The 27,752-nt window shown below is 36.3% G+C and overlaps 1 protein-coding gene across 2 annotated transcripts in view; it reads left to right on the forward strand.

The window, feature by feature from the left end:
- Positions 1-27,752, forward strand: part of PLS3 (plastin 3) — a 97,048-nt gene that overhangs the window by 65,280 nt on the left and 4,016 nt on the right. For both annotated transcript variants that reach the window (XM_070365422.1, XM_005898530.3), the window contains 11 exons: positions 708-871; positions 6,721-6,850; positions 7,583-7,715; positions 10,419-10,500; positions 11,257-11,422; positions 13,329-13,471; positions 20,985-21,080; positions 24,708-24,903; positions 26,433-26,511; positions 27,242-27,356; positions 27,537-27,670. In XM_070365422.1, coding sequence (XP_070221523.1) covers positions 708-871; positions 6,721-6,850; positions 7,583-7,715; positions 10,419-10,500; positions 11,257-11,422; positions 13,329-13,471; positions 20,985-21,080; positions 24,708-24,903; positions 26,433-26,511; positions 27,242-27,356; positions 27,537-27,670 — 1,438 coding nt within the window. The remainder of the gene's footprint in view (positions 1-707; positions 872-6,720; positions 6,851-7,582; positions 7,716-10,418; positions 10,501-11,256; positions 11,423-13,328; positions 13,472-20,984; positions 21,081-24,707; positions 24,904-26,432; positions 26,512-27,241; positions 27,357-27,536; positions 27,671-27,752) is intronic.

The raw sequence follows: 27,752 nt of genomic DNA on the forward strand, positions 1-27,752 counted from the left end.
AATTAACTTTTAGTCATTGATCAGTTTTATTTTTCATTTTTAATTGTTTCAGAATAAGCATTATCAGCACTTAGATACACTCTGTTAAAATTATGAAAGCACAAAAATTTTAAAATTATTTGTAGACTTCATTTAAACATTTGCATTACTTACGACTGCATTTATTTTTATGAACTCTGTATTTGTTTTGGATTAACATTTATTTACATTAACTCTTGAAAAATTGGCACTCAAGAGGATAGCATATTTCAGGTGTTCTATGTAATATAATTAGCATTAATCACAAACTGTTATCTTTGACAAAGGGGAGAATAAGGGGCATAAAACTCCTAAATAGCTACAGTAAGAATTGTTTTATAGCATGGCAGTGTTTTATTGGTGTATAATCTATTCTGAAGTCCTGTCAGCTTTATGATTTAATGATAATTTTATTAGACAACTGTGCTTTCCTAATATTGGGGATGCTATTTTTAAGCTAAGCTACTTATACAGTTCAAAATACAAGAAACATGATGTAAGCCATGCCCTTTCAGTTAAAATTTGCATTTCCCTTTCAGACCTCTTTAGGTAGCAAACAATAAGAAAGGATAATACTGTATTTAGGCGAGCTTATAAACTTTAAGCTTTAAGAACTGAGTCTAAAATGAAGAAAAATATTCTATAGGTTAACTTATTTACTTTTTTGCTTGTTCTCCCTTATCAAAAAGACCTCAACAGCAATGGATTCATTTGTGACTATGAACTTCATGAGCTTTTCAAGGAAGCTAATATGCCATTACCTGGATATAAAGTGAGAGAAATTATTCAAAAACTCATGCTGGATGGTGACAGGAATAAAGATGGGAAGATAAGTTTTGACGAATTTGTTTATGTAAGTATGTGAAAACCTACTATTTATTAGAAGTAATGATTGCTTCTTTGTCTTGTGGGGTCTTTTAGTAATAAGTCCTATTAAGTTCCTAAATATATCATAGTAGTATTGTTATAACTAATAAAATTTCTCTCATCTCACCCACTGCATTTAGTTCATTCTTTTAGCTATTAGAATATCTTAACAAAAGAACTGAGAAAAAACACTGACAGAATCAAAGATATAACACTGTGCTTGCTGTGTAAGGTGAACAGTCTCCTTGTGGGGGTGTGGGGGCATCATTAAAGGACATTTTTCAAGGTGTGAAATCACATCCTTGAAGTGCTCTTTTCTATAGGTGAACAGCGTGGTCCCAAATGTTAATGATACACCCTGACTCACAGTCTTGGAAGCTTCCTGAGTTCAACTTTCTGATTAAAAACATGTTTGCTAAACTTGTGGCAGTAGTAGTTAACTGTACTATTTTCCCTAGGATGATGATTTTGATAATTAAAAGTTAGAAACATATCTTTTTAACCCATTGGAAGAGGCAGTTAAAATTCTTGTTTTCTTCTCTAGTATCATCAAATACTCTTCAAGGTTAGGGGCTGATTTCTTAATTCTATACCCAAGCACCTAGTGTTCCATACTCAGTGCTTAGCGAGTGTGTGTGTGGTACTCATTATTGAAATTTAATGCTTTTAGCTGCTAGCTAGTGGGGTCAAAATTTTTCTGGACATAGGACATTTTCCATCCATATTCATTGACAAAGTATTTGAGATAGATATTAAAGAATAGCTGTTTCCTCAATTAAGAACACTCTTAAGATTTCATCATTTTATTATTCATTTAAGACTCAGTTTGACTAGATCTTATTTGGCATTCTTTATGTGTATTACAGATAGTAATTAGTGCCTAATATTATCACAAACTTCCTAGCACTCCTATCTTTTCTAAGGTTTGTTTTTGCCCCAAGACACCTGAAATGATAACATATACTCCCATCAGTAACCACAGCTCAATATAGCAAGTGAAATTCTGATATGTTTTCTCCTATTAGAATTAGCCCCTTTAGAACACTTGGAGCGTTCCAGAAGCAAATTGACTAAGTAATGATGTCTGCTCTTCTGATAGATAGCATTTGCCTGGGGGCAGGGCAGGGAGGAAGGGAGCATTACTGTTTTAAAATGGGCAAGGATCAGAATTATAATGCTATTATAGTTCTTGCTATCTTCTTTTGCAATACTGATTTCCTCCCCACCATTTTTTGCCTCCAGTTGTTGCCAAAGCCTTTTGTTTTAAATCCTGTGTTCAATAGTAAGTTGCAATTGACTGGCAATGTGAGCACTTGCATGTCCTCTGATGTATAACTTGCCCCTCTTGTAACTGCATGTTTAATTGTGAATTTAAAGCAGCTTAGAGTGGTGGTGAACTACGATTGCTTACTTTTGATATAGTTTGCTGCTCAGCATTTTTTAATCTACTATGAAGAACAGACTTAAATAATCAAGATGTGCAGTGTGCCAGTATTTTTAAGGAGACGGTTATGAAACTGTCTTTGAGAAAAATCATCTTAGGGAAATATTTAATTTTGTATATTTTGAAATGTTGCTGATTCCACACAGCTGTTTGTGGCTGTGACTAACCTAGTATTTTCTTTAAAAGTGAATAATAAGCTTCATAATTTTGGCATCACCGGGACTTTTTTAAAAATAATGAGAACCTTGTTGGTTAAAATATATATATTTTAGAATTGGAAGAAATCAATATGTTTATACTCCTTCATTTCTCAAAATAAAAAAAAAAAAAAAAGCCTGGGTTTCTCAAAAAGGAAGTGACTTGCCCAGCATTACACAGGGAACTAGTGGCTTTGTCAGTTACCCCTCTTTGTTCAAAAAACTGGTAAGGAAGACAGTAAAATAACTCACCTGAAGTTTCAGAATGATACCACCATGACTGTACTGAAAGAAAGATGGGTGTATGATTAACCAAGCAGACATCTGTTCACTCCCATCTGACTTGTCATCAATGAAACCTCTTACAAATCATTAGACAAAATATGGTAGATCCTAGTTATCTGAGAAAAAGGAAGTGTTGCAGGAAGGGGGATCCCTTCTAGGGCCCGAAACTGGGCTCTTGTCTAATACTTAGAAATGAATTGTCTGAGGAGTGTGCTGACATGTGCTGACAAAGCAAGATATTTTACTGGGAAAGGGCACCCCGGGTGGAGAGCAGTAGGGTAAGGGAACCCAGGAGGCAGCTCTGCCAGTGGCCTGAAGTCTCGGGTATTATGGTGATGGGATTAGTTTCCAGGTTGTCTTTAGCCAATCATTCTGACTCAGAGTCCCTCCTGGTGGTACACACCTTTTTCAGCCAAGATGGATGCCAGAGAGAAGGATTCTGGGAGGTGGTCGGACATGTGGTGTCTCCTTTTGACCTTTTCTGAACTCTTCCAGTTGGTGGTGGCTTATTAGTTCCCTGTTCCTTACCAGGATCTCCTATCATAAAACAACTCATGCAAATGGTTATTATGGTGCCTGGACAGGGTGGGCCATTTCAGTCAGTGTGCTTCCCCTAAAAGAAGCGCATTATTCCTGTCAGGGATTAACATAAGGAAATAGAAATAAGCATGTTCTTGCATGTTAGATTTTTGGTTTTTATTTGATTGCTGCTTAAAAGGTATTAATTGCAAACCAGGCTACCAACAAAATGTCTGTATTAATATTGGAGAAGGATATATATATATATAGCAGAAAAGAGTCCCCAAATTATATGTAAACGTCACACATTAAAATTAAATATATATTAACTGATCTTGTTTCTCTTGAGTATTTTAAAACTAAGTTACTAGATTTTTATACTTCTTAGATTGTAGTAAGGTATTTTCCTACATCTATCAAAAGACCGGTATATCATAGAGATAAGTAACTTCATATAAGCAAAGTGCTTAGAACTGTACCTGGTATATAGCAAATACTATAGAAGTGTTAGTTGTTGGTAGTTATTTCTATTTATTAAACAGGCAGTGTTCTCTTCCTATTATTACTAAGTTTAGGCCTATAACAGATTTCCAAATAGTAAAAATTCAAACCTAGTATATTGGAAACAAACCTCAAACACTGGAAGCCAGTCATATTTTTTTGCAATTCTTTCTGAAATCTTTCTTTCTTAAACTCCTGTGTCTCTGCATTGCTTTGGTTTAGCCACTAGTGTTCATCTAGGAAGGTGATGACACTTTTAAAAGGAATACAGGACATACATGTTTCATAAAAGAGACTGGAAAAGATGTATAGAACCAGAGAGAGCAGTGTACACCAGGAGCTTGTTCATACATGATAAAGCAAGTCCCTCGTCCTGGAGGAAAAACAGCATGAAACAGTGAGCTCATTAGTATCACAACAGGCAGCTTTGAATAGATTCATTGACAACTCTCCAGCACTGTAGCTGGCCTGGTGTTTCCTCTGATTTCAGAGATTCTTGTTAAGCCAAGGCTTATACTCAAATTTGCCTTATCATCCACTGGAGAGTTTTCTTTACTAAAGTAGAAAATAAAGTGTTCATTCTCACGTGGTGAATCTATTGAATAAATACGTAAATCTTCAGTCATCTCCTATCTTTTAACATTTGTTTAAAATATAAAGAACAGATGAAAATACCATGAAACTGCAAATTTGCACTTGGCTTGAAGAATTTATTTAAAGATATTTAGAAAAGAAAGGTCATGTAAATTTTGTAAGACAATTGAAAATGTAACTAATTTAATTGCATCTTTGCATTCAACATGTCATTCCCAAGCATCAAGGGTTTAAGTAGAGCTATGTAATTGCATTAGAATATTGTAGAGATTCTTTTTTTAAATGATTATTATTTGTACTACTCCTCTTTTGCATGATGTATGCAAATTTGGATTTTTTCAGCTGAAGTTGTGATCATGGAAGCAACCTAATTTTAGAAGGTAATGATCCTTAAGACAGAAATAATTGTGATAAGAAAAATAACTTTTCATATGTCATTCTGAGGCAGTAACTCCAAGGCATTCACATTGGGAGCTTTTTTTTTGTCATTACAGTGATTTATAGTATCTCAGTCTTGAGGAAAAGACTTAGATTTTGGATTTTAATTTACTAGACACTGTTCTACTAAATGAAGTAGAGTTCAGAATGAGGTGGGATAGTGAATATTGCTTTTTCACTGAGCAGATGGATAGTTACCAAAGAGGGACTTGTTTGAACAAAATGTATCACAATGAAAACTGCTACATTCCCAAGCAACCATTTTGTTGTATAACCTTGGCTTGGATGGTAAAGTGAAATAAATGAAATTCCAGTTGAAATCAGAGTGTGAGTAAAAATGATTTTAATAATTTGAAAATTACCCAGAGTACATGAGTCAGCTCCACACTATTGATATTAAATAGGAGTCAGTATAATGGCCAGAGAGAAGGAAGAGTGATTTCATTGGTAGTCAGTATGTGTGTGTCTATATATTATACATAATAGATGGAGGCGTGCACACACACAAACACACACACCCATTCTAAAAGTCAACCTCTGAAATTACAGGCATAGCACAAAATCACAGCTATAGAAAGTGAATAAGCTTGATTTTGTAAAACTTCGTGCCTACCATTTTCCTAAATAAAATTGGGTTTATAAGTCCAAGGAAGGCCAGGATTTAAGGATGGTAACAGGAAAAGATGACTTTGTGACAGGGTTATAGCAACTTTCCTACTGGTTACAAAAGTCACTCTCTCTTGGTCAATTAATTACAAAAAGGTATCCTCCTGGAAAGACTAAATGTGAAAAGGCACTGGTGTTTCTGCCTGCCACAGTCTTGCACAAGACCCCAGGCCTGCTTAGGGGAGTGTGGGCTGCATTTCATGCCTGCTCATGCCTGCTGTCACAGACACAGCCTGAACTGCTAAATACCACGACTCTGTTCTGTGACCTTCACATATAGGCTACCCCTCCTGAGGTGTGTGTATGAGTATGTACTTGTCAATAATGCTAAAGGGCTTTGGGTTATCTTCTATTTGCTCAGTGACTTTTCCATTAGGGTTCTAAGTTTCCTTCAATAAGCCTGGTATGTTCCAAACAACTTTTAAAGGAGTTTTTATCAAAATACTACATCTTGCTCTTGTTTTTCTGATGGTGGCTAATTTAGCCATGCACATTGATAGCTCAGGAACACATTGGAGGTTAGGTAAGTTCCAGTATTTCAGACTTACATAAGCAGACCTTTGGAATGTCCAGTCATTCAGTCAATGGGTTAGAGTAGGGTGTGAAATTTGCTTTGTTCCATCCTGGTTTTGTGCCTTATTGTGAAGAGAAAATCACTGAAAAGCCTCTTTTCTGGGTTTATTCATCTCCTGCTGCCAACTAAGCATATTTTCCCCCTTATTATTCTGTTCTAGCTGTTACCAAGCTACCCTAGGATAAGAAATATTTTTTTTTTTGGTTGAGCTATAAAATTTCCATATTTCTTTGCACTGTATATCGTGCTTAAAGAAAGGGGAAATCCTTCAGTCTTTTATTTGCAGGAAAAGAACAGAGTCTTCCTTGTTCTAGAAAATTTATAGATTTACCTATGCCTTTGAACTACGCTAGTTTTTGGCTTAAAGCAGATTTCAATGCATGTGACATTTAATGTTTTTGACAAGTGTGTACAGTTGATTTCTGGAGCTTAATTTTTGGTAGCAGTATTGAAGTACTTGTTTAGCATTTTAAAAACTCAAGCTTAGTTTGCTTTATCTTTTAACACTCGTCACCTGTGGGGGGGAATGTAGGTTACCAGCATATAAAAGAAGATCAATATGCTTATAGTTGTGCCAGATTGAAAATTGTGAATCAGCAACATGTTTTCATTAATAGATTTTCCAAGAGGTAAAAAGCAGTGATATAGCCAAAACCTTCCGCAAAGCCATCAACAGGAAAGAAGGGATTTGTGCTCTGGGAGGAACTTCAGAGCTGTCCAGTGAAGGAACGCAGCATTCTTACTCAGGTAATGGTTAACACAGTGAACTACATAGGGTGCCTGCTATAATGTCAAGGAGAGGCTCTAGAAAAACCCTGCCTCCTAGGTAAGAATACAGTTGAAGTTGTTGTGATCTGTATTTGGACTGTGGCTAATACTTGCCATAAAAGCATTACAGGTATTTATTATATAGCTTTGTTAGCTTTTAAGAGCCATGATACAATATGTGCACAATACTGATATGATACAACACATGATACAATAATAGGCTTTATTATAGCAGTGTGTGCTGTCGCTTTAGTCTTGTTCGACTCTTTTATGACCATATAGACTGTAGCTCCCCTGGCCATGGGATTCTCCAGGCAAGAATACTGGGGTGGGTTGTCACGCCCTCCTCCAGGGGATCTTCCTGACCCAGGGATGGAACTCACGTCTCTTTTGTCTCCTGCATCAGCAGGTGGGTTCTTTATCACTAGCACCACCTGTGGTAATACAAATAGAATTTTTAAAGAATTTTGTAACTAACTTCCAAGAATTTTGTAATTTCTGTAAATATCAGTTAACCTTGCTCTATTTCTTTGTTAATTTTATAGCTCCTAAGAGCTATTGTGTTGCATTCAATTGTTTGGGTTTCCAAAGAGGATAACACAGGATTATGACACACTAACTGCCGTGCTCATGAACACCTATTTCAGGCTTTAGAGTCAAATATTTAACCTAGAGTATAAACTAATGTCTTCTTATTCCACATAATTTTAGAGGAAGAAAAATATGCTTTTGTTAACTGGATAAACAAAGCTTTGGAAAATGATCCAGATTGCCGGCACGTCATACCAATGAACCCAAATACCGATGACCTGTTCAAAGCTGTTGGTGATGGAATTGTGCTTTGGTAAGATTTCCAAGAGTAGTCTTCCATGTAATTGATACAGTCGTTTCTGGATGCCTGACGGATTCTTCTTGGGGAAAAACTAGAATTGAAAGTTGTCTAGGTTCTGTCCATTTCATCTTCAGGTCTGTCTGTGAAAGTGCCACCAAAGGTGAATATAAAACTCAGTCATTCAGACTGGACACATCTTCCTAGAGGAGCTTTCAGCTTCCAGTTTCTTCTCATCATGGAGCAAGCTAAGCATTTCAACTTTGTTAAGCCTTTTATGTCAGTATCTCTTTATTCTCAAGTACCATAAATTCCAAAAGAGAAAAACAGGCCACTTGCCACTTTTCAATGTCCAATTACTTATTTCTGAAAAATATGTTTGTCACTGCTGCTGCCCTAGACCCAACAGTGTCTCAGCCAAAAAGGTAAAAGATTATCAACAGCTTGTCAGTAGATTTACCTCTCTTTTGAAGTAGTAGAGCACAGTGGTTAACAGCATGCTCTACAATCAGTCTGCCTGGTTCCTTTTCAGGCTCTGCCTCTCAGTATCTGTATAACTGTAATCAAGACACTGACCCCTTTGAACTCTCCTACACTATTGGTGGGAATGTAAATTGCTGCAGCTGCTATAGCCAAAAGTATGGAGGTTCCTTAAAAAACTACAAATAGAGTTACCATATGATTCAGCAATCCCACTCTCGGGCATATGTCTGGAGAAAACTAAAAGAGATACATGCACTCCAGTGTTCATAGCAGCACTGTTTTACAATAGCCAAGACACAGAAATGACCTAAATGTCAGTCGACGGGGAATGGATAAAGAAGATGAATGGAACACTACTCAGCCATAAAAAGAATGGAATTATGCCATTTACAGCAACATGAATGGACCTAGAGATTATCATACTAAGTGAAGTCAGAGAAAGTCAAGTACTACATGATATCATTTATATGGGAAATTTAAAAAAATGAACTTATTCATAAAACTAGCAGACTCAAGGACATAGAAAACAAGCTTATGGTTACCAAAGGGGAAAAGGGGGATGGTAAATTAGGAGTTTTGCATTAGCAGACACACAATATATATAAAGTACACTATAACTATATGTAAAACACTTAGTGTTTTATAGTGTATATCAGATCAGATCAGATCAGTTGCTCAGTTGTGTCTGACTCTTTGTGACCCCATGAATCACAGCACGCCAGGCCTCCCTGTCCATCACCAACTCCCGGAGTTCACTCAGACTCACGTCCATCGAGTCAGTGTTGCCATCCAGCCATCTCATCCTCTGTCGTCCCCTTCTCCTCTTGCCCCCAATCCCTCCCAGCATCAGAGTCTTTTCCAATGAGTCAACTCTTCGCATGAGGTGGCCAAAGTACTGGAGTTTCAGCTTTAGCATCCTTCCTTCCAAAGAAATCCCAGGGCTGATCTCCTTCAGAATGGACTGGTTGGATCTCCTTGCAGTCCGAGGGACTCTCAAGAGTCTTCTCCAACACCACAGTTCAAAAGCATAGACATACACTATGTACAAAATAAACAAAGTCCTACTGTATATCATAGGGAACCATATTTAATATCCTGTAATAAACCATGTGTGCGTGTGTTCATTTGCATCTGACTCTTTGACCCCATGGATTGTAGCCTACCAGGTTCCTCTGTCCTTGAAATTCTCCAGGCAAGAATACTGGAGTGGGTTGCCATTTCTTTCTCTAGTAATAAACCATAGCAGGGAAGAATTATTTTTTAAAAAAAGGTATTTGACTGCTTTGCATTTCAGGATCCATCCATTATGATCCCCATATTATTGTGCTTGCTCAGAAAGTTGTTGTGAGCATTAAGTAAATACATATTGGAACACTTAGAACAGTGCAGTGGGTATATTTCTGATGACAGTGTACAATATATAAAATTCATTTTTTTTCCAATACGATCATTTTGGTTGTTTAAAAAGATGATTTCTAAAAATGTGAGATATGCTTTTACTTGCCACTTATAGGCTGTAAAGAAATAATTTCCAATATTTTAATAGAGAGACTCATATGATACTATTTATTTAATATTTAAATTTTGCATGGAAATAAGCATGGTTTTCTCTAAAAATAACTTGTTTTAGGGCAGTAGTATAAACATCTAAAATGTTAGAGTCTAATTCCAAATTTTACCAAATGAGGTTGTTCTAAGTCAGATCCTGCCCCAATTAATACAACTTTTCTTTTTATCAATATTATCACTGTATTTCTAGCACCAAATATAGTACCTGTGCATCATCTAGTTACTCAATAAATATTTGGTGAATGAAAGAATCTCATGCTCAACTAATTTTCACTCTTTGTAGATGAAATCATTTTAATTATACATTATATAATCTAACAGAGAGATTCATCTTCAATGTGGGATGTTATCTGTTTTTAACACTTAACAAAGTTTTTAATATCCAAGTAATTCATTCTTGTAAAAGAATGTGAAAAGTACAAAACATTAAATAAGAAAATATGCCATAATCCCCAACTCAGAAATATTCAACTACTATAAACACTTTGGTCTTTCCTTTATTTGCATTTTTATATGTATGTTTTTTTTTTGATCAACCTGACTGAAGTTATACATTGCTTTTTTTTCAGATTACATGAGATACGTGTTATAATAAGCCTTAAAATATTTGTGAATATTCATGGATTATTTAAAAAATAAGTCAATATTTTAAAATTTCTGTTTCAGTAAAATGATCAACCTTTCAGTTCCTGATACAATTGATGAGAGAGCAATCAACAAGAAGAAACTCACACCATTCATCATTCAGGTATGCACTCTTCTCTCCTTCCATGAAACTATTATTTGAGGACCTGTTTTATAGACTGAAGGCTCTGCATTTTGCATCTTCTCATTTAATTCTTACAACAGCTCTGAGTTGAGGATTATTTTCCAGATTTCATAGAAGCTGAGATGCAGAAAGATTTCAGAGGTGTACCAAGGTTAATAATGCTGGAACTAAAGTTCAAATCCAGGTCTAACTGCAAAGCCCTATATTCTTTTCATTACATTTTGCATTCAAACATATAGAAATAAGCAAGCATGTTTAAGCTCTTAGTTAATTAGCATGTTTAAAGAATAGAAAGCTTTTATTTTCCATCTAGTATTAGGGTGTTATATAGCAGTATTTCCTCATGCAAGACCATCTCTTGGGATGAGGAGATTCAGAACTTGTAGAACTCTCATGTGTATTCAGTAGACCTCTCATTTAGGCATTTTAAGAAATTCAACACATAACCCACATGGATATACTTACTCTAGTAACTCAGCCTTTTCCTTTAGGGTCAGTATCTTTCAATAGGGACTAACTAAAAATGCCGTTAACTTGCCTTGGAAATCTGAAAAAGACTATAAAAAAGAGGCCAGATTTGTTTTAGCTATGCTTTTAACACCAAAGCTTGGATATTGCTTTCTGTGGATAATGTATGGGTAAACTTAATACATAATTTCATTTCAGTGAAGGGAAAAAAAGACTAAAAAACCAGAAATGTCAAGAAGCAAGTATTATAAATTGGCTGTCTTGCAGGAAAACTTGAACTTGGCACTGAACTCGGCTTCAGCCATTGGATGTCATGTTGTGAACATTGGTGCAGAGGATTTGAGGGCTGGGAAACCTCACCTGGTTTTGGGACTGCTGTGGCAGATCATTAAGATCGGTTTGTTTGCTGACATCGAATTAAGCAGGAATGAAGGTAATGAAACACAGTCATGATCTTGAAAATTGTTTATTGGTTATTTTTTTCTAGTCATGCAGACTGTCATACTTTCACCTAATTGCGGTGATTAGATGATAACTAGAATTAACAGAAGGTAATGTTATAGTGTTATTCAGGAAAACAGCCTAATCACAACTTTCTTCTTTAGTAGTAATTAACATTTGTCTGGCTCTTTAGAATTCATTTCACAATAAAGACACGAAAACCTAGAGAGTTTAAGGAATTTGTGCAAAGTTCTTTTCTGCTCTACTCACATAGTCCCCACCCCATTACCACCCTCAGGCACACCATCTCCTTTAATTTTAATACCTTTTCTATTATATTATACATTTATGGCTCTTCAAAAATATTCTAACCTGCCCTTGATGGTCTCATATTTCCTGAATTAGCAGAAGCACCATTTTTATAGCATAGGTTTTGATATCACATCATAGACTTGTAGAATGTATAAGCGTATGTGATACAATTGTCCTAAGGTCCTAGGAAGTGCTACATTGTCCTCTCCTTTTGAAGTTTAAAATATTAAGCATCACTCCAAATATTCACATTTTCTTCCAGAAATCACCATATCAATCTTCAGTTACTTTGGGGGAAGAATATATATTGGGAGTTCTCAGTATTTCTGGGTCTCACAATACCTGTCAACAGTCCTATTCTGCATCCAAGACTTTATGACACTTACAATTTTCAGTCCACTCAAAGTGGCCTGTATTTGAACAAATAAAAATTTTCTATCTGCTGGTCTCTTCAGAGAAGTATTTATCTTGTTAGAGTTGAAGTCCAGTGAACAAGGAAAGGAAGACAACAAAATTAAACTACATTGGCTCATATAATAAGTCAAATGATTTATCTCTGACAAGGTCTCAGGTGCAGAGAGGTCAGGCTGTTTAATCCTTTCCAGCCTTTTGACTTGGAGATGGAGAACATGTGGAGGTTTCTGTACAAGTAACAATGTTACCTCTGCCCTAACTTAAATCCCTCAGTGCCAGAGTGACATGGTGTGAAGTGAAGTCTATGAATGATGAAACTTGCCTATTAGAGATATTACTTAGACCTCTTTGGAAGTCAGGCAGTTTTAGTCTTCTTGTTCAGTATAAATCTCCTTTTATCTTATGGGAGGTAATTATTGCATAAGGACTATACAACTTCTCCATGGAAACAGTGCCTAAATTTAGATAGTTCTCTGTGCAGATGCTCAAGCTTCTACCTCTTACCTCTGGGGATATTTACCCAAAAACCCTTGGCTGCTTCTGCACATTCAATTCAACAATAAAAAATTGTTGAAGAGCCTTTACATGTTAGGTGCTATAGAAAATGTAAAGTTGAATTCTTTTTCTTTAAAAACAGGTATGGCAAAAACCACTACAATATTGTAAAGTAATTAGCCTCCAATTAAAATAAATAAATTAATTTTAAAAAACAGGTTTAACACTTCAAGAGTTAGTTATGCTTAAATATAAATACCATAGGGTTTGAATACTCTTTTAATCAAAAGGCTCCAAAGTTTTAAACATACTCCCCTAAGCCTCTGATTTTAATATTATTTAAGAACAATTTATGTAAATATATGACATAATGTGACAATGTTCAACTTAAAAGCTAGAACTTACTTGGCATTTGGAATATGAAGAATAATCAAGATGTTAAAATATGTAATGTTGTGTATTCTCGTAATTAAGTGTTTCTATCAGTATCATCTTATAACTAATTATATACTTTTATCTTTATTATTAGACTGTGAGTACCTGAAAACTAGGAACTAGGTCACAGTACTTTTTGTACCTCTGTTACTTACTTAACGGAGTGTCAAAAGACTCAATAAACATGTAATGACTGTTACCATGTAATATATTGGTTGGGTTTTTCTTTTTCACCTTTATAGCCTTGGCTGCTTTACTTCGAGATGGTGAAACTTTGGAGGAGCTTATGAAATTATCTCCAGAAGAGCTTCTGCTTAGATGGGCAAACTTTCATTTGGAAAACTCAGGCTGGCAGAAAATCAACAATTTTAGTGCTGACATCAAGGTAACTGTTTAGTTAAATATTTCAGTTCAGTTCAGTTTAGTCGCTCAGTTGTGTCTGACTCTTTGCGACCCCATGAACTGCAGCATGCCAGGCCTCCCTGTCCATCACCAACTCCCGGAGTCTACCCAAACTCATGTCCATTGAGTCGGTGATGCCATCCAACCATCTCATCCTCTGTTGTCCCCTTCTCCTCCTGCCCTCAATCTTTCCCAGAATCAGGGTCTTTTGAATTGAGTCAGTTTTTCACATCAGGTAGCCAAAGTATTGGAGTTTCAGCTTCAACATCAGCCCTTCCAAAGATAACTGAGGACTGATTTCCTTTAGGATGGACTGGTTGTATCTCCTTGCAGTCCAAGGGACTCTCAAGAGTCTTCTCCAACACCACAGTTCAAAAGCATCAATTCTTTGGCACTCAGCTTTCTTTATAGTCCAACTCTCACATCCATACATGACCACTGGAAAAACCATAGCCTTGACTAGACGGACCTTTGTTGACAAAGTAATGTCTCTGCTTTTGAATTTGCTATCTAGGTTGGTCATAACTTTCCTTCCAAGGAGTAAGCATCTTTTAATTTCATGGCTGCAATGAAATTTCACCATCTGCAGTGATTTTGGAGCCCCAAAAAATAAAGTCAGCTACTGTTTCCAGTTTCCCCATCTATTTGCCATGAAATGATGGGACCAGATGCCATGATCTTCGTTTTCTGAATGTTGAGCTTTAAGCCAACTTTTTCACTCTCCTCTTTCACTTTCATCAAGAGGTTCTTTAGTTCTTCTTCACTTTCTGCCATAAGTGTAGTGTCATATGCATATCTGAGGTTATTGATATTTCTCCCCACAATCTTGATTCCAGCTTGTGCTTCCTCCAGCCCAGCATTTCTCATGATGTACTCTGCGTATAAGTTAAATAAGCAGGGTGACAATACACAGCCTTACTTCAGGGGCACATAATAACATGAAGACTTCAGGCCAGCTTAAAGGAGGGAAAATCCTATGAGTTTATCACCCAGCCTCATTGCCTCTAGGCCCTGATGGTAGATTTCAGTAGAGAGACTGAGCCAAGTAAGAGCACCACCACTAATTCTAGCTTTCATTTTGTGGAAAGGGGTTTAAGTATTACAGTGCTAACATTTTCTATTCTGCCTACCGTTCAACATACTGTACGAAAGATCGGCAGTCATGACTTCTGTTTCTAAGTGCCTTTCCCAGGCCTCAGTGTACCTGTGTTAGTAAAGGCCTAGAATAGAGAGGGCCTCAGGATTCCCCATCCCCTTTCTTATTTGGTAACTCTTCTGTCATGTGCTGCCTCCTTTAGCCATTCAGTTCTTGGAGGTGGTTATATACTCTTATGTATGTCTGTATCTTCTACCTCAGCCCTGCCCCTATTTTTAAAATTTAAATATATTTAAAAAAAATTTTACAATGTTGTATTTGTTTCTGCCATACCACAACACAAATCAGCCATACATTCCCCTCCCTCTCTAGCCTCCTACCCCTCTCCCCATCCCATCCCTCCAGATCATCACAGAGCACCAGACTGGGCTCCCTGTGCTACACTGCAAATTCTCACCAGCTATCCATCTTACACTCGACAGTGTATATATGTAGATGCTACTCTCTCCATTCGTCCCACTCTTTCCCTCCCCCACTATGTCCACAAGTCCATTCTCTACATCTCTGTCTCCATTCCTTCCCTGTAAATAGGTTCATCAGTGTCATTTTTCTGGATTCCATATATATGTATTAATCTACTATATTTGTTTCTCTCTGACTGACTTCACTCTGTATAACAGGCTCTAGGATCATCCACATCACTAGAACTGACTCAAATCCCTTTTTAATGGCTGAGTAATACTCCATGGTGTATATATACCACATCTTCTTTATCCATTCATCTGTTGATGAACATGTAGGTTGCTCCCATGTCTTGGCTGTTGTAAACATTGCTGTTATGAATATTCAGCTTCCCATGTAGCTCAGTTGGTAGAGTCTGACTTCAATGCAGGAGACCTGGGTTCAGTCCCTGGGTTGGGAAGATCCCCTGGAGAAGAAAATGGCAACCCACTCCAGTATTCTTGTCTGGAGAATCCTATGGACAGAGGAGCCTGGCTGGCTATATTCTATGGGGTCACAAGAGTCAGACATGACTGAGTGACTAAGCACATGTGAATATTGGGGTACATGGGTCTTTTTCAGTTATGATTTTCTCAGGGTATATGCCCAGTAGAGAAGTTGCTGGGTCATATGGTAGATTTATTCCTGGTTTTTTAAGCAGTCTCCATACAGTTCTCCATAATGGCTGTATCAGTTTACATTCCCACCAACAGTATAGGAGGGTTTGCTTTTCTCTACATCCTTTCCAGCATTTATTGTTTGTAGAATTTTTGATGATGGCTATTCTGAATGGCATGAGGTGATAGCTCATTGTAGTTTTGATTTGCATCTCTCTAAGGATTAATGATGTTGAGCATCTTTTCATGTGTTTCTTGGCCATCTGTATGTCTTCTTTGGAGAAATGTCTGTTTAGGTCTTTTGCCCATTTTTTGATTGGGCTGTTTGTTTTCCTAATATTGAGCTATATGAGCTACTTATATATTCTGGAGATTAATCCTTTGTCAGTTGTTTCATTTGCAATTATTTTCTCCCTTTCTGAGGGTTATCTTTTAATCTTATTTATTGTTTCCTTTGATGTGCAAAAGCTTTTAAGTTTAATTAGGTCTCATTTGTTTATTTTTGTTTTTATTTCCATTACTCTAGGAGGTGGTTCACAGAGGATCTTGCTGTGATTTATGTCAAGGAGCATGCTACCTATATTTTCCTCTAAGCTTTACAGTTTCTGACCTGATATTTAAGTCTTTAATCCATTTTGAGTTTATTTTTGTCTATGGTGTTAGAAAGTGTTCTAGTTTCATTCTTTTGTGGCTGTCCTGTTTTTCCAGCACCACCTATTGAAGAGGCTGTCTTTTCTCCATTGTATATCGTTGCCTCTTTTGTCAAAGATAAGGTGCTTGTAGGTGTGTGTAAGTTTATCTCTGGACTTTCTATCTTGTTTTATCAGTCTATATTTCTGTTTTTGTGCTAGTACCATACTGTCTTGATGAATGGAAATTTGTAGTATAGTCTGAAGTCAAGAATGTTGATTCATTCAGCTCTAATTTTCTTTGTCAAGATTGCTTTGGCTTTTCAGGTATTTTTTGTTTCCATAGAAGTTGTAACTTTTTTTGGTTCTATTTCTGTGAAAAATATCATTAATGGTTTGATAGGGATTACATTGAATCTGTAGATTGCTTTGAGTAGTATAGTCATTTTCACAATATTTCTCCCAATCCAAGAACATGGTATATCTCTCCATCTGTTTGTGTCATCTTTGATTTGTTTCATCAGTGTCTTATAGTTTTCTGCATACGGGTCTTTTGTCCCTTTAGGTAAGTTTATTCCTAGGTATTTTATTCTTTTTGCTGCAATGGTAAATGGAATTGTTTCCTTAACGTCTCTTTATGATTTTTCATTGCTAATATATAGGAATGCAAGGGATTTCTGTGTATTACTTTTATATCCTACAACTATACCATATTCATTGATTAATTCTAGTAATTTTCTGGTGGAATCTTTAGGGTTTTCTATGTTATCATGTCGTCTGCAAATAGAGTTTTAATTCTTCTTTTCAATCTGGATTCCTTTTTATTTGTTTTTCTTTCTTCTCTGATTGCCGTGGCTAGGACTTCCAAATCTAGATTGAATAATAGTGGCAAGAGTGGGCACCCTTGTCTTGTTCCTAATCTTAGAAGAAATGCTTTTAGTTTTTCACTATTGAGAATAATGTTTGCTGTGGGTTTGTCATATATGGCCTTTATTATGTTGAGGTAGGTTCCTTCTGTGCCTACTTTTTGGAGCGTTTTTATCATGAATGGGTGTTGTATTTTGTCGAAAGCTTTCTCTGCATCTATTTATATGATTATATGACTTTTATCTTTCAGTTTATTGATATGGTTAATCACATTGATTGATTTGCATATGTTGAAAAATCCTTGCATCCCTGGGATAAATCATACTTGTTTATGGTGTATGATCCTTTAATGTGTTGTTGGATTCTGTTTGCTAAAATTTTGTTGAGGATATTTGCATCTATATTCATTGATGATATTAGCCTGTAATTTTCTTTTTTGGTGGTATCTTTGTTTGCTTTTGCTCTCAAGGTGATGGTGGCCATGTAGAATGAGTTTGGGAGTTCTCTTTCCTCTGAAATTTTCTGGAGGAGTTTGAGCATGATAGGTGTTAGCTCTTCTCTAAACTTTTGGTAGAATTCACCTGTGAAGCCATCTGGCCCTGGGCCTTTGTTTGCTGAAAGATTTTTAAATCACAGTTTCAATGTTGTTGTTTGTGATTGGTCCGTTTATGATTTCTAATTCTTCCTGGTTCAGTTTTGGAAGTTTGTACTTTTCTAAGAACTTATCCATTTCTTCCAGGTTGTTCATTTTATTGGCATATGGTTGCTCACAGTAGTCTTCTATGGTCCTTTGTATTTCTGTGTTCTGTAGTAACTTCTCCTTTTTTGTTTCTAATTTTATTGATTTGAGTCTTCTCCCTTTTTTTCTTGTTGAGTCTGGCTAGTGGGTTGTCAATTTTATCTTCTCAAAGAACCAGTTTTTAGTTTTATTGATCTTTGCTATTGTTTCCTTCATGTATTTTTCATTTATTTCTTTACTATTTCTGTCCTAACTTTGGGTTTTTTAATTTGTTTTTTTTTGTTTGTTTTTTTCTTCTTTTTCTATTTGCTTTATGTGTAAAGTCTGGTTGTTTATGATGTTTTTCTCATTTCTTGAGGTAGGCTTGTATTGCTATAAACTTCCCTCTTTTGTTGTGTCCCATAGGTTTTGGGTTGTCATGTTTTCATTGTCATTTGTTAATTTCCTTTTTGATGCCTCAGTGACCTGTTGGTTATTTAGAAGCAGGTCATTTAGCCTCCATGTGTTTGTGTTTTTTAGTTTTTTTTCCCCCTGTAATTCATATCTAGTCTCATAGCATTGTAGTTCAGAAAAAATGCTTGATACAATTTCAATTTTCTTAAATTTCCTGATGATTGTGACTGAAGATGTGATCTATCCTGGAGAGTGTTCCATGTGCACTTGAGAAAAAAGTGTATTCTGCTGTTTTAGAAAGGGAATCTTATTTTTAAATGAATATTTTAAAAATTATCCTTTGATATTTTTTAAAAAACATATTCTGCTTTTAATATTTTTAAAAAGCAGAGGATTGCTGGGTAATGTGAAAAGGAACTTCTAATTTGTGTTTGAGTTCAAATTTTCACCTAAAGCTCCTTTTCAGGGTAGTAAATTACAGACTCTTTGGGGTCTACTCTTTACCTGTCTTTCTCAAGTGCATAGGGAGAAGGCACATACAACTTCTTTCTGTACCTTTAGTAGGTAGTTGTAAGTGAAAGCACTTTCACAACTGTAATGCACTACTCCTTAAGAGATAACCTCTGTGCCACTAATGGTAAGATCTGGGTTTGCATTCCATGAATTGCTCTGCACTGGCTTTCACTCTCACCCGATTCTCCCCATTCTTAGAATAATTTCTGGCAAATGTATCAAATGTATATAGTTGGCTCATTGAAGATACAGCTTTCTAGGCCTCTCCCAGAGATCTGTACTTGGCGGGTCAGAGCTTACATCTGGCCATATCCATATTAAGCAACTTCCCTGGGGGATTAGGATGTACACAATCCATAGGAGTTACCATGAGAAACATTCCTTTACAATCTGTTTGGACTGTCAAGGCCCAGTAATAGAAAACTTCCAAAGCTGGGAAGGTGATCTTCAGATGTAACATTGATCTCAGGTGGCCTTGGCCTATAGCAGCTTGAAGCAGGGATTCTGTTCCCAGCTAGAGATTGAGGTCGGGCTACAGCAGTGAGAGAACTGAATCCTAGCCAGTAGACCACCAGGGACCAGTGGGACCAAGGCCCTGGCCCATCAGCTGTGTAGAAATGGATTTCCACATAGAGATTGAGTAAAACAAGTGTTTATTAGCAGGAAAATGTATATGTGAATAGACTCACATGGGTGGGCTCAGAGAGACAGTTGCACCCTCATAGTGGTTTATATCACTTTCATGGAGCATTTCTTCTGGGTTTCCTTTGGCCAGTCATCTTGCTTTGTCTGGTTCTGAGTCCGTATTTGGTTTATCTCAGGATACTCCCATGTGTGCATGTGTATCTCTTAGCCAAGATGGATTCTAGTGAAGAGGCCTATGGGTAGGTTGACATCACTTACTTTGAGCTTAAGACAGGAGATACATGGGTCCAGGCTGAAGAGTTTCTCCCCTGTGGACAGAAATTCTATAATAGCAGAAACTCCATAAAAGCTGCCTTGCCCAGATAAGAGATAAAAGACCATATATTCCTTATTCTTAAAGTCAAGGAGACCTTCCCAACTACACAGGCACAGAAAGGCTCAATGGAGGTCAAAACGGAGGGGGTATCACCTCAATTTCTGGCTGGAAACCAAAGCCCTGCTTCAAGGCACTGTGGACTGAGGCTACCCAAAATCACCATGATGCTACCTCTTCTATCTCTTATCTGGGCAGGGCCCAGCCTGCTCCATCATCCAGCTTTTATGGAGTTTCTGCTATTAATATTATGGAGTTTCTGTCCACAGGGGATAAACTGTTCAGTCTGGGGCCCTTGTATGTCCTGCCTCAGCATGATAACAAAACCACTCCAATTCCTGTCCTCTGGTATTCCAGAGAGGCAGAATTGTACTTGACATGTGTGTTGAAGACCCTCATTAAATGTTTACAGTAATACAGTGGTTTTCAGGTTTTGTTCTGTGTAGCATCCACACAGCCTGAATTCATCCAGCCCACATCCCATATGAGCAATGCCATTTTTGTTTTAGGTATTGGGATTCCAAGTAAAAATGTTCAAGTGTTGAAAGAGGTCAAGGGCTTAAAGAGAAGCTCATTTGGTTAAATGTATTCAGATGATTAAGGGTTTACTGTTATTTCACCACCTCAAGTAGAACTCATTTCAAATTTTTTGTCATTTCAATTTATAATTTAATGCATTGTTAACACAACTAATCTCTTCTCCATAGGTTATGGTATATACATATTATGCTTTGTCATGATATAACCTGTTTATTTTCTCTTTCCCTATGCTTCCTGGATTTCTGCTATCCTACTTGTTTCTCGTGCTTGTTTTATCTGTCAAGCTTATTGACTTCAGTAACTCAGTGAAGGTACAGAACTAGTTATATGTTTTCTAGCATTATTGTATTGATGATATCAATAAACTGTAAAGTCATGACAAAATCCAGTTAATCCATATTCAAGGCAGACACAAGGCCAGATAGGTGGACTTTTCTGGGAAAAGGAACTGTTAAATTAGAAGATAGAGATTTGTGTCACATTCTTACAAAATCCAATGCAAATATCCTTCCACACATGGGACAATAGGATACATTCATTCTTTGTAAATGTGATCTCACTAATATTTGCAATTCATTTTTAGGATTCCAAAGCCTATTTTCATCTTCTCAATCAAATTGCACCAAAAGGACAAAAGGAAGGTGAACCACGGATAGATATTAACATGTCAGGTTTCAATGTAAGTATAGGTGTTCTTATGAATTCTACAAGCTTACAAAATTGTCAATTTCTTATAAATAACAAGAATGCTTATAATTGCATGTTATGATGTTGGCAGTTTTAAGTATTATCTTAAATTTTATTACTGTAGATATAATTTGTAGACAGAAAGACCAGCTTTGATTTATGTTAATAGTTTATTAGTGAGTTCTGTAGTTATGGTGGTGTTGGTTTTTATGGATGGCATAAAATATTCAGAGTAAATGTAGGGAAATAAGCACTAGAAGCTAACCTTTTCTGAGTTTTTGGATTATAATCATAATGATAGATTTAATGAAAACATATTCATATATGCATCTGTAATATTCTTATGTTGAGAGTAATGTGAATGTGTTTACAAACTCCTGATCCCTGAAATCCAGTTTGGTGAATTACTGTCACGGACCATGTTCCCTTGTTACATCACTTATTTGCTCAATGACCTTGGACAAGTTCCTTTGTTCATACATGAAGTAACAAGTTGGCCTAGACTATTGAGTCTCAACTTTCTAGGATCGTGTTGTTCTTTATATTCATTAGATATGGAATGGATTCTACTGATTTTTAAAAAATGCACATTTCTAGCATATTTCATATCCACTTCAGATTGAGTGGATTACACTTGCTAAACCTTTTATGCTGCCCTTACCAGAACTGAATTTGTCACTGACTTGTAGTACTTATATTTCTGTCTGTTTTTAAATGTGAAATTCTTCAGTTCAGGTCACTCTTGGCACAAATGAGAGGCCCTCCTGTGTGTGAAGGAAGCTCTCTGGGATGGCTAGTCAGGTGATCTTATGCCTAGGTAGATAACACCAGTGTACTGATTCTGATTATGATACACCTCTTCTCTAGTCACTTCTCCCTGGTTGATCTTAAAGCACTCCCTTCATTGTCTCTATCCTCTTCAGAATCCTTTAAGGATTCCCCATTGACTCAAGAGTTTAGTCTGAAATGTTCTGCTGAGCATGTGAAGGCCTGCTACACCATCTTGCTCCATCTCTTCTAGCCAGGGCAATTTCCTACTGCTCTGTCCATGCACTCATTTTACTGTTGAGTCTTTCATAATGCTTTTCCCTTGTTTTTCAGTGTCCTTTATCTTTGTCAGTCTTATACCTTCTTTAGGGATATATATCTCCATTATAACATCCAGTTTCCTCATGATCCTTTGTGATCCCTCTCTGTCCCCATACTCCTCCATCCTAGGCAACCACTGATTTGCTTTCTTTCAATTTAGTTTGAATTTTTGATAATTTTATGGAATCATATAACAGGTGCTCTTTTTTTTAATCAAGCTTCTTTCAGCGTTATTATTTTGAGATTCATCTGTGTTGTTACATAACTCAGAAATTCATTCCTTTTTATTGCTGAATAATAGTCCAGTGGATGGATATGCTATAATTTGTTACCCATTCACCATGATGAACATTTGGATTGTTTCCAGTTTGGGGCTATTACAAATACAGCAGCTCTGAACATTCATATACAAGTCTTTGTGTGAGTTTAGGCATTCATTTATCTTTGGTAAATACCTAGGAGTGGAATGGCTGGGTAATGGTATATGTGCATTTAACTTTTCTAAGCAGCTGCCAAGTTGTTTTTCAAAATGGTTGTACCTTGCACATTGCTACCAGTAGTACATGAAGGTTCCAGTTCATCCACATGCTCACTGACACTTTAATGTGGTTAGTTTAAACATTAAGAATTTTAACACTGGTAGAGGTGTCTCATTGTGATTTTAATTTGCATTTCCTTAATGACAAATGATGTTGAATATCTTTTCATGTAGTTATTTGTTGTCTATACATCTTTGTTTAAACACTTTACCCATTTTAATTGCATTGTTTGCTTTCTTATCAAGTTTTGAGTGTTTTATATATTTTGGATATAAGTCCTTGATTGGATATATGATTTGCAGATACTTAGTCCCAGTGTTTTTCCAAGAACAGACATTGTTTAATTTGGACAAAGTCAGATTTAGTCATTTTTTTTTCTTTGACAAATCATGCTTTTGATGTTGTATCTAAGAAATTTTAGCCTAACACAAGGTCACAAACATTTCTTCTTATGTCTTCTCTTAGAGGTTTTATAGTTGGGGTTTTATATTTAGTTTTATATTGATAGTTTTGAGTTCATAAATTTACATGTGTGTGTGTATTGTAGGTTAATTTTGAATATGATGTGAGGTATGGGCTGACGTTGTTTTGGGCATATATATATTTTCATTTGATTATTTTTTGTTTCTTTATTCTGTATCTTAATTTTTAAAAATTGTTGCTATTTCAACGTTTCCTTCTACTCCAATATTATCAATGCTTTTTGTTTAAGAATGCCAAGATGATTAAAAAAAATACGGGATTTAAAAATAGATAGTAAAAAGCACAAACCAGAAGCATTAAAGTAACAAGTGACAGATTAAAAGAAATAGAATAGGCTCTATGAGATGAACTCACTAGGCTCATGGAGAATCCCAAAGACTGAATCCCAGTCAATTGCCCATCTGCTGGTGGTTACGGATTGCTCTGCAATGGTAACAGTGAAGGGTAACACAGTAAATACCCATTCTTCTGGAGACCTAGATGATCGAGGCACCTCACTGGAGATGAAAAAAGTACAGATAGCATCACCCATTAAAGACAGAGTTAAGACTCAAATTATAGAATCCGAACTATGTTGGTTTATAAGTAACGTTTCTCAAATTTCCTTTATCTCTTATTTCCCTCTTATTATAAAAATCCCTTCTTACCTGAAACTGTTTTCCAGAAGAGCTACATTTACCCTTGGGCATACTGGGGTGGCCATGTCTATAAAGTCTGGAGAGGGCAGGTCACTAGAAACGAATAATCCAAAAGCAATTGTTCCTCCTGCAGCTTCAGGTTTTTGACTTTTATTGTTGGGAGGTGGGAATGGTGAGCACTGGGGAAACTATTTTTAATTTGGTCTCAAGTTATCAGATCTATAATTTATAATCCTCACCAAACTGTATGTTAGTCAAGAAATCAGCATGCATCTTTCCAAAAGGAAAGAAGTTGGGGTGGGGGAGAAGACAAAACGAAGTCAGGAGTCCTAGGAATTAGTTAAAAGTAAGTATTTTACACATAAATAGACAACTTTGCTTCCTGGATGGAAAAGTAAAAACAAAAAGTAGTTTAAGAGAAAGATGATAATTTGAAATATGCAACTTAAACCTCAAAATTATTGGAGCCTGGTATCCTTGATTATTATTTAAAAAAATTTTTTCTTCATAATTCCTTCATCTTTTTCAGCCTTACACCCTCTTTAGGGTTTAAATTTAAAATCTGAACAGGTTTCACTTTTTTCTTAATGAATTTTGGCATGAGAGAAGTAATCTCAATTGAGTTAAATCTATTCTGTCCTTAGATACATGATCTGGTGCCATCTAGGGTATTCTCAAGGTACTGCATATCCAGCACAGCCAACTTTGTTTTGTTTTGTTTTGCGTTCAAAACAGTAATATAAGTACCATGTGTTGGCTAAGAGAAAATAGAATTGTGTATCCAGCCTATCATTGTAGGGCAAAGTTTCTATATTTTTAGTATGGCCTTTTTTTTTTTTTTAAAGAAGTCTTCTTATTTTACTTCAATAGGAAACAGATGATTTGAAGAGAGCTGAGAGTATGCTTCAGCAAGCAGACAAATTAGGTTGCAGACAGTTTGTTACCCCAGCTGATGTCGTCAGTGGGAACCCTAAACTGAACTTAGCCTTTGTGGCTAACCTGTTTAATAAATACCCGGCACTCACTAAGCCAGAGAACCAAGATATTGATTGGACTCTATTAGAAGGTAACTAAAGGTTTCTTAAATTATGTTTGGGGCTACACAGTGGAAATACATGGGCCACGATGATTTCATAATCTTGATTTAATAAGTTTCCTTATCCATTTAGCAACTGTCTACTAGAAGTAGTCCCAAGGGCTGAGTAATAAGTGACACCTGATAGAAAGGGATGATAACAAGGGAACTTTTATTTTAATTTACTTATTTTTGGCTGCTCTGGGTCTTTGTTGCTGCATGCCGGCTTTCTCTAGTTGCTGCACCCAAGGGCTACTCTTTGTTGTGGTGCTCAGCTTTCTCATTGGGGTGGCTTCTCTTGTTGAGGAGTGTAGGTTCAGTAGTTGGGCTTCATTGCCCCACGGCATATGGGATCTTCCCAGACCAGGGATCAAACCTGTGTCCCCTGCTTTGGCAGGAGGAGTTTTATCCACTGTACCACCAAGGAAGTCTGGAAACTTTTAAAGTAAGCTAGCCTAGGATCACTTAGTATAAGGCCACTTAGTAAACCAATGTTTTATTTTAATATTTTATATTTAGGTCACTTATTTTTAAACCTCCCTCCAAAAAAATGCCCATGTGCATAAAATTTGACCTATATAAATCTGCAGTATGTGTTTCATTCTTCCATAGTCAGACTAACTAAAACTGCTCTCAGTTCCTTTCACCTTTAACCTACTCAAAAAATAATAATGCATGTAATTTGGGAAAGGCAGAGTATACATTTTCCAGATTATATATGCATGAAGTATAGTACTTAAAAATTAACAAATTTAATTAGTAGCTCATTGCATATCCACTAGCATTATTATGAAATCAGATGGTAAAGAATCTGCCTGCAGTGCAGGAGACCTGGGTCCGATCCCTGGGTTGGGAAGATCCCCTGGAGAAGGGAATGGCTACCCACTCCAGTATTCTTGCCTGAGAAATCCATGGACAGAGGAGTCTGGCAGGCTACAGTCCATGGGGTGGCAAAGAGCAGGACACAACTTAGCAACTAATACTTTGAACTCTCAATTAGCAGCTCATTGCATATATACTAGGATTACTATAAAATCTTTAAATTTTATGCTTTTGAAGTTTCAAATAATTTGTTGCTCTAATATAGACATGTAAAAAAGTACATATATGTGACTTAGTATTTTTAAATGGGTAGAGAGAAGATGTACGTTAATGTGAGTATAGAGGTTTGTATGACCATGGCAAATTTTTCTAATAAAAACTAAACTGATAATATCAGTTATTTTAGAAGTATGGGGATTTGGGGAGATACTGGAGAAGGATGAGATGGAGAAGAGATTATAAAAAGTTCATATACCTCTTAGCTGATTATAATAAGCTTATATTTTTACTTTTAAAATAAAGTCATCCAATTTAAAAAACAAGAGAGAATGTATTCAGAGAGACTGCTTGGAGATTCATATTTGAGAAAACCTCTAGATCTGAAAAAAAAAATAAACTAATCTAATTGTGGGTTGATGTTATATGCACATATGCAAGGTGTTTTATGATTTTATAAACACTGTGAATATTTTTAATAGGAGAAACTCGTGAAGAAAGAACCTTCCGTAACTGGATGAACTCTCTTGGTGTTAATCCCCATGTAAACCATCTCTATGCGTAAGCCTTCCAATGCTATTGTAAAGTTTTGAACATCACGAATGGATGCTGCATAAATAATTATAGCTCTAAACCTTTTCTAAATGTTAGTTTGTAGTCATTACTTTATTGAAAAATGTGATGACTTCCATTATCATTTCCCAAATACACAAAAGCCCATATTATTTCTTTACATGGTCATTAAGTGAAAGAATGTATAAGTATCTTTCTAACACCCTAGGGAACAGAGACTTTATATTTTGAAACGGAGACCAGAGAGTACATTAAGTAGACCATCCATGATGCCTTGAGGTCTTTGTGCTCACTGTTCTCTCAGCCTGAAATGTTCTTTTCCACATCAAATACCTTATTCCCTTGCTATCTTCAAGCCGCTGATTCAGATTCTAACCGCCGCCACCTACCACTCCCTAACTCCTAATCTTGTTCTTTTCGTTTTTCATAGCAATTAAATACATTCCCCTAACCCATTTATCTATATACTTGTTTATTCTCTTTCTTTCTCTGACTCTAAAGGACTGGGATTTTTCTCCTATGAGCCCAGCTTATAGAACAGTTCTTTGCAAACAATAAGCTCTCAATAACTACTTTTAAGTGAATTGGATGGTGTTAGCTCTATTTTTAGCACAGATTAATAAAATGCATGAGTCTTTTGACAGTGTAGTGTCCTTGTTTTTAAGGAAACAGGCCCTGCTCTCTGAAAACACTGATCAAACTCTCTTTAAATCATCAGTGACCTCCAAGATGCCCTGGTAATCTTACAGCTATATGAACGAATTAAAGTTCCTGTTGACTGGAGTAAGGTGAATAAACCTCCATACCCGAAACTTGGAGCCAACATGAAAAAGGTAGCTAATTAAGTTGCTGCACATATTTGTTACAGACTGTTTTTGTTTTCAATTTGTGTTTGGGAAACTCTTTGACTCTGAGCTTCTTGAGGACAGAAACTATGTCTTACTTTGTGCGCACCTGCATATACAGATTAAACAAGTGAAAATCTTTAAACATTTTCTTTTGTTTGTTTGCAGCTAGAAAACTGCAACTATGCTGTTGAGTTAGGGAAGCATCCTGCCAAATTCTCTCTGGTTGGCATTGGAGGGCAAGACCTGAATGATGGAAATCAAACCCTGACTTTAGCTTTGGTCTGGCAGCTGATGAGAAGGTATGGTACACAATTTTAACTGCTTAAGCTTCACTATCATACACGTCTGTGATCTAGTCTTTACTATTTCTAAGGAAACGTA

This window comes from Bos mutus, chromosome X (assembly GCF_027580195.1).
Source record: "Bos mutus isolate GX-2022 chromosome X, NWIPB_WYAK_1.1, whole genome shotgun sequence".
Taxonomy (NCBI): Eukaryota; Metazoa; Chordata; class Mammalia; order Artiodactyla; family Bovidae; genus Bos; species Bos mutus.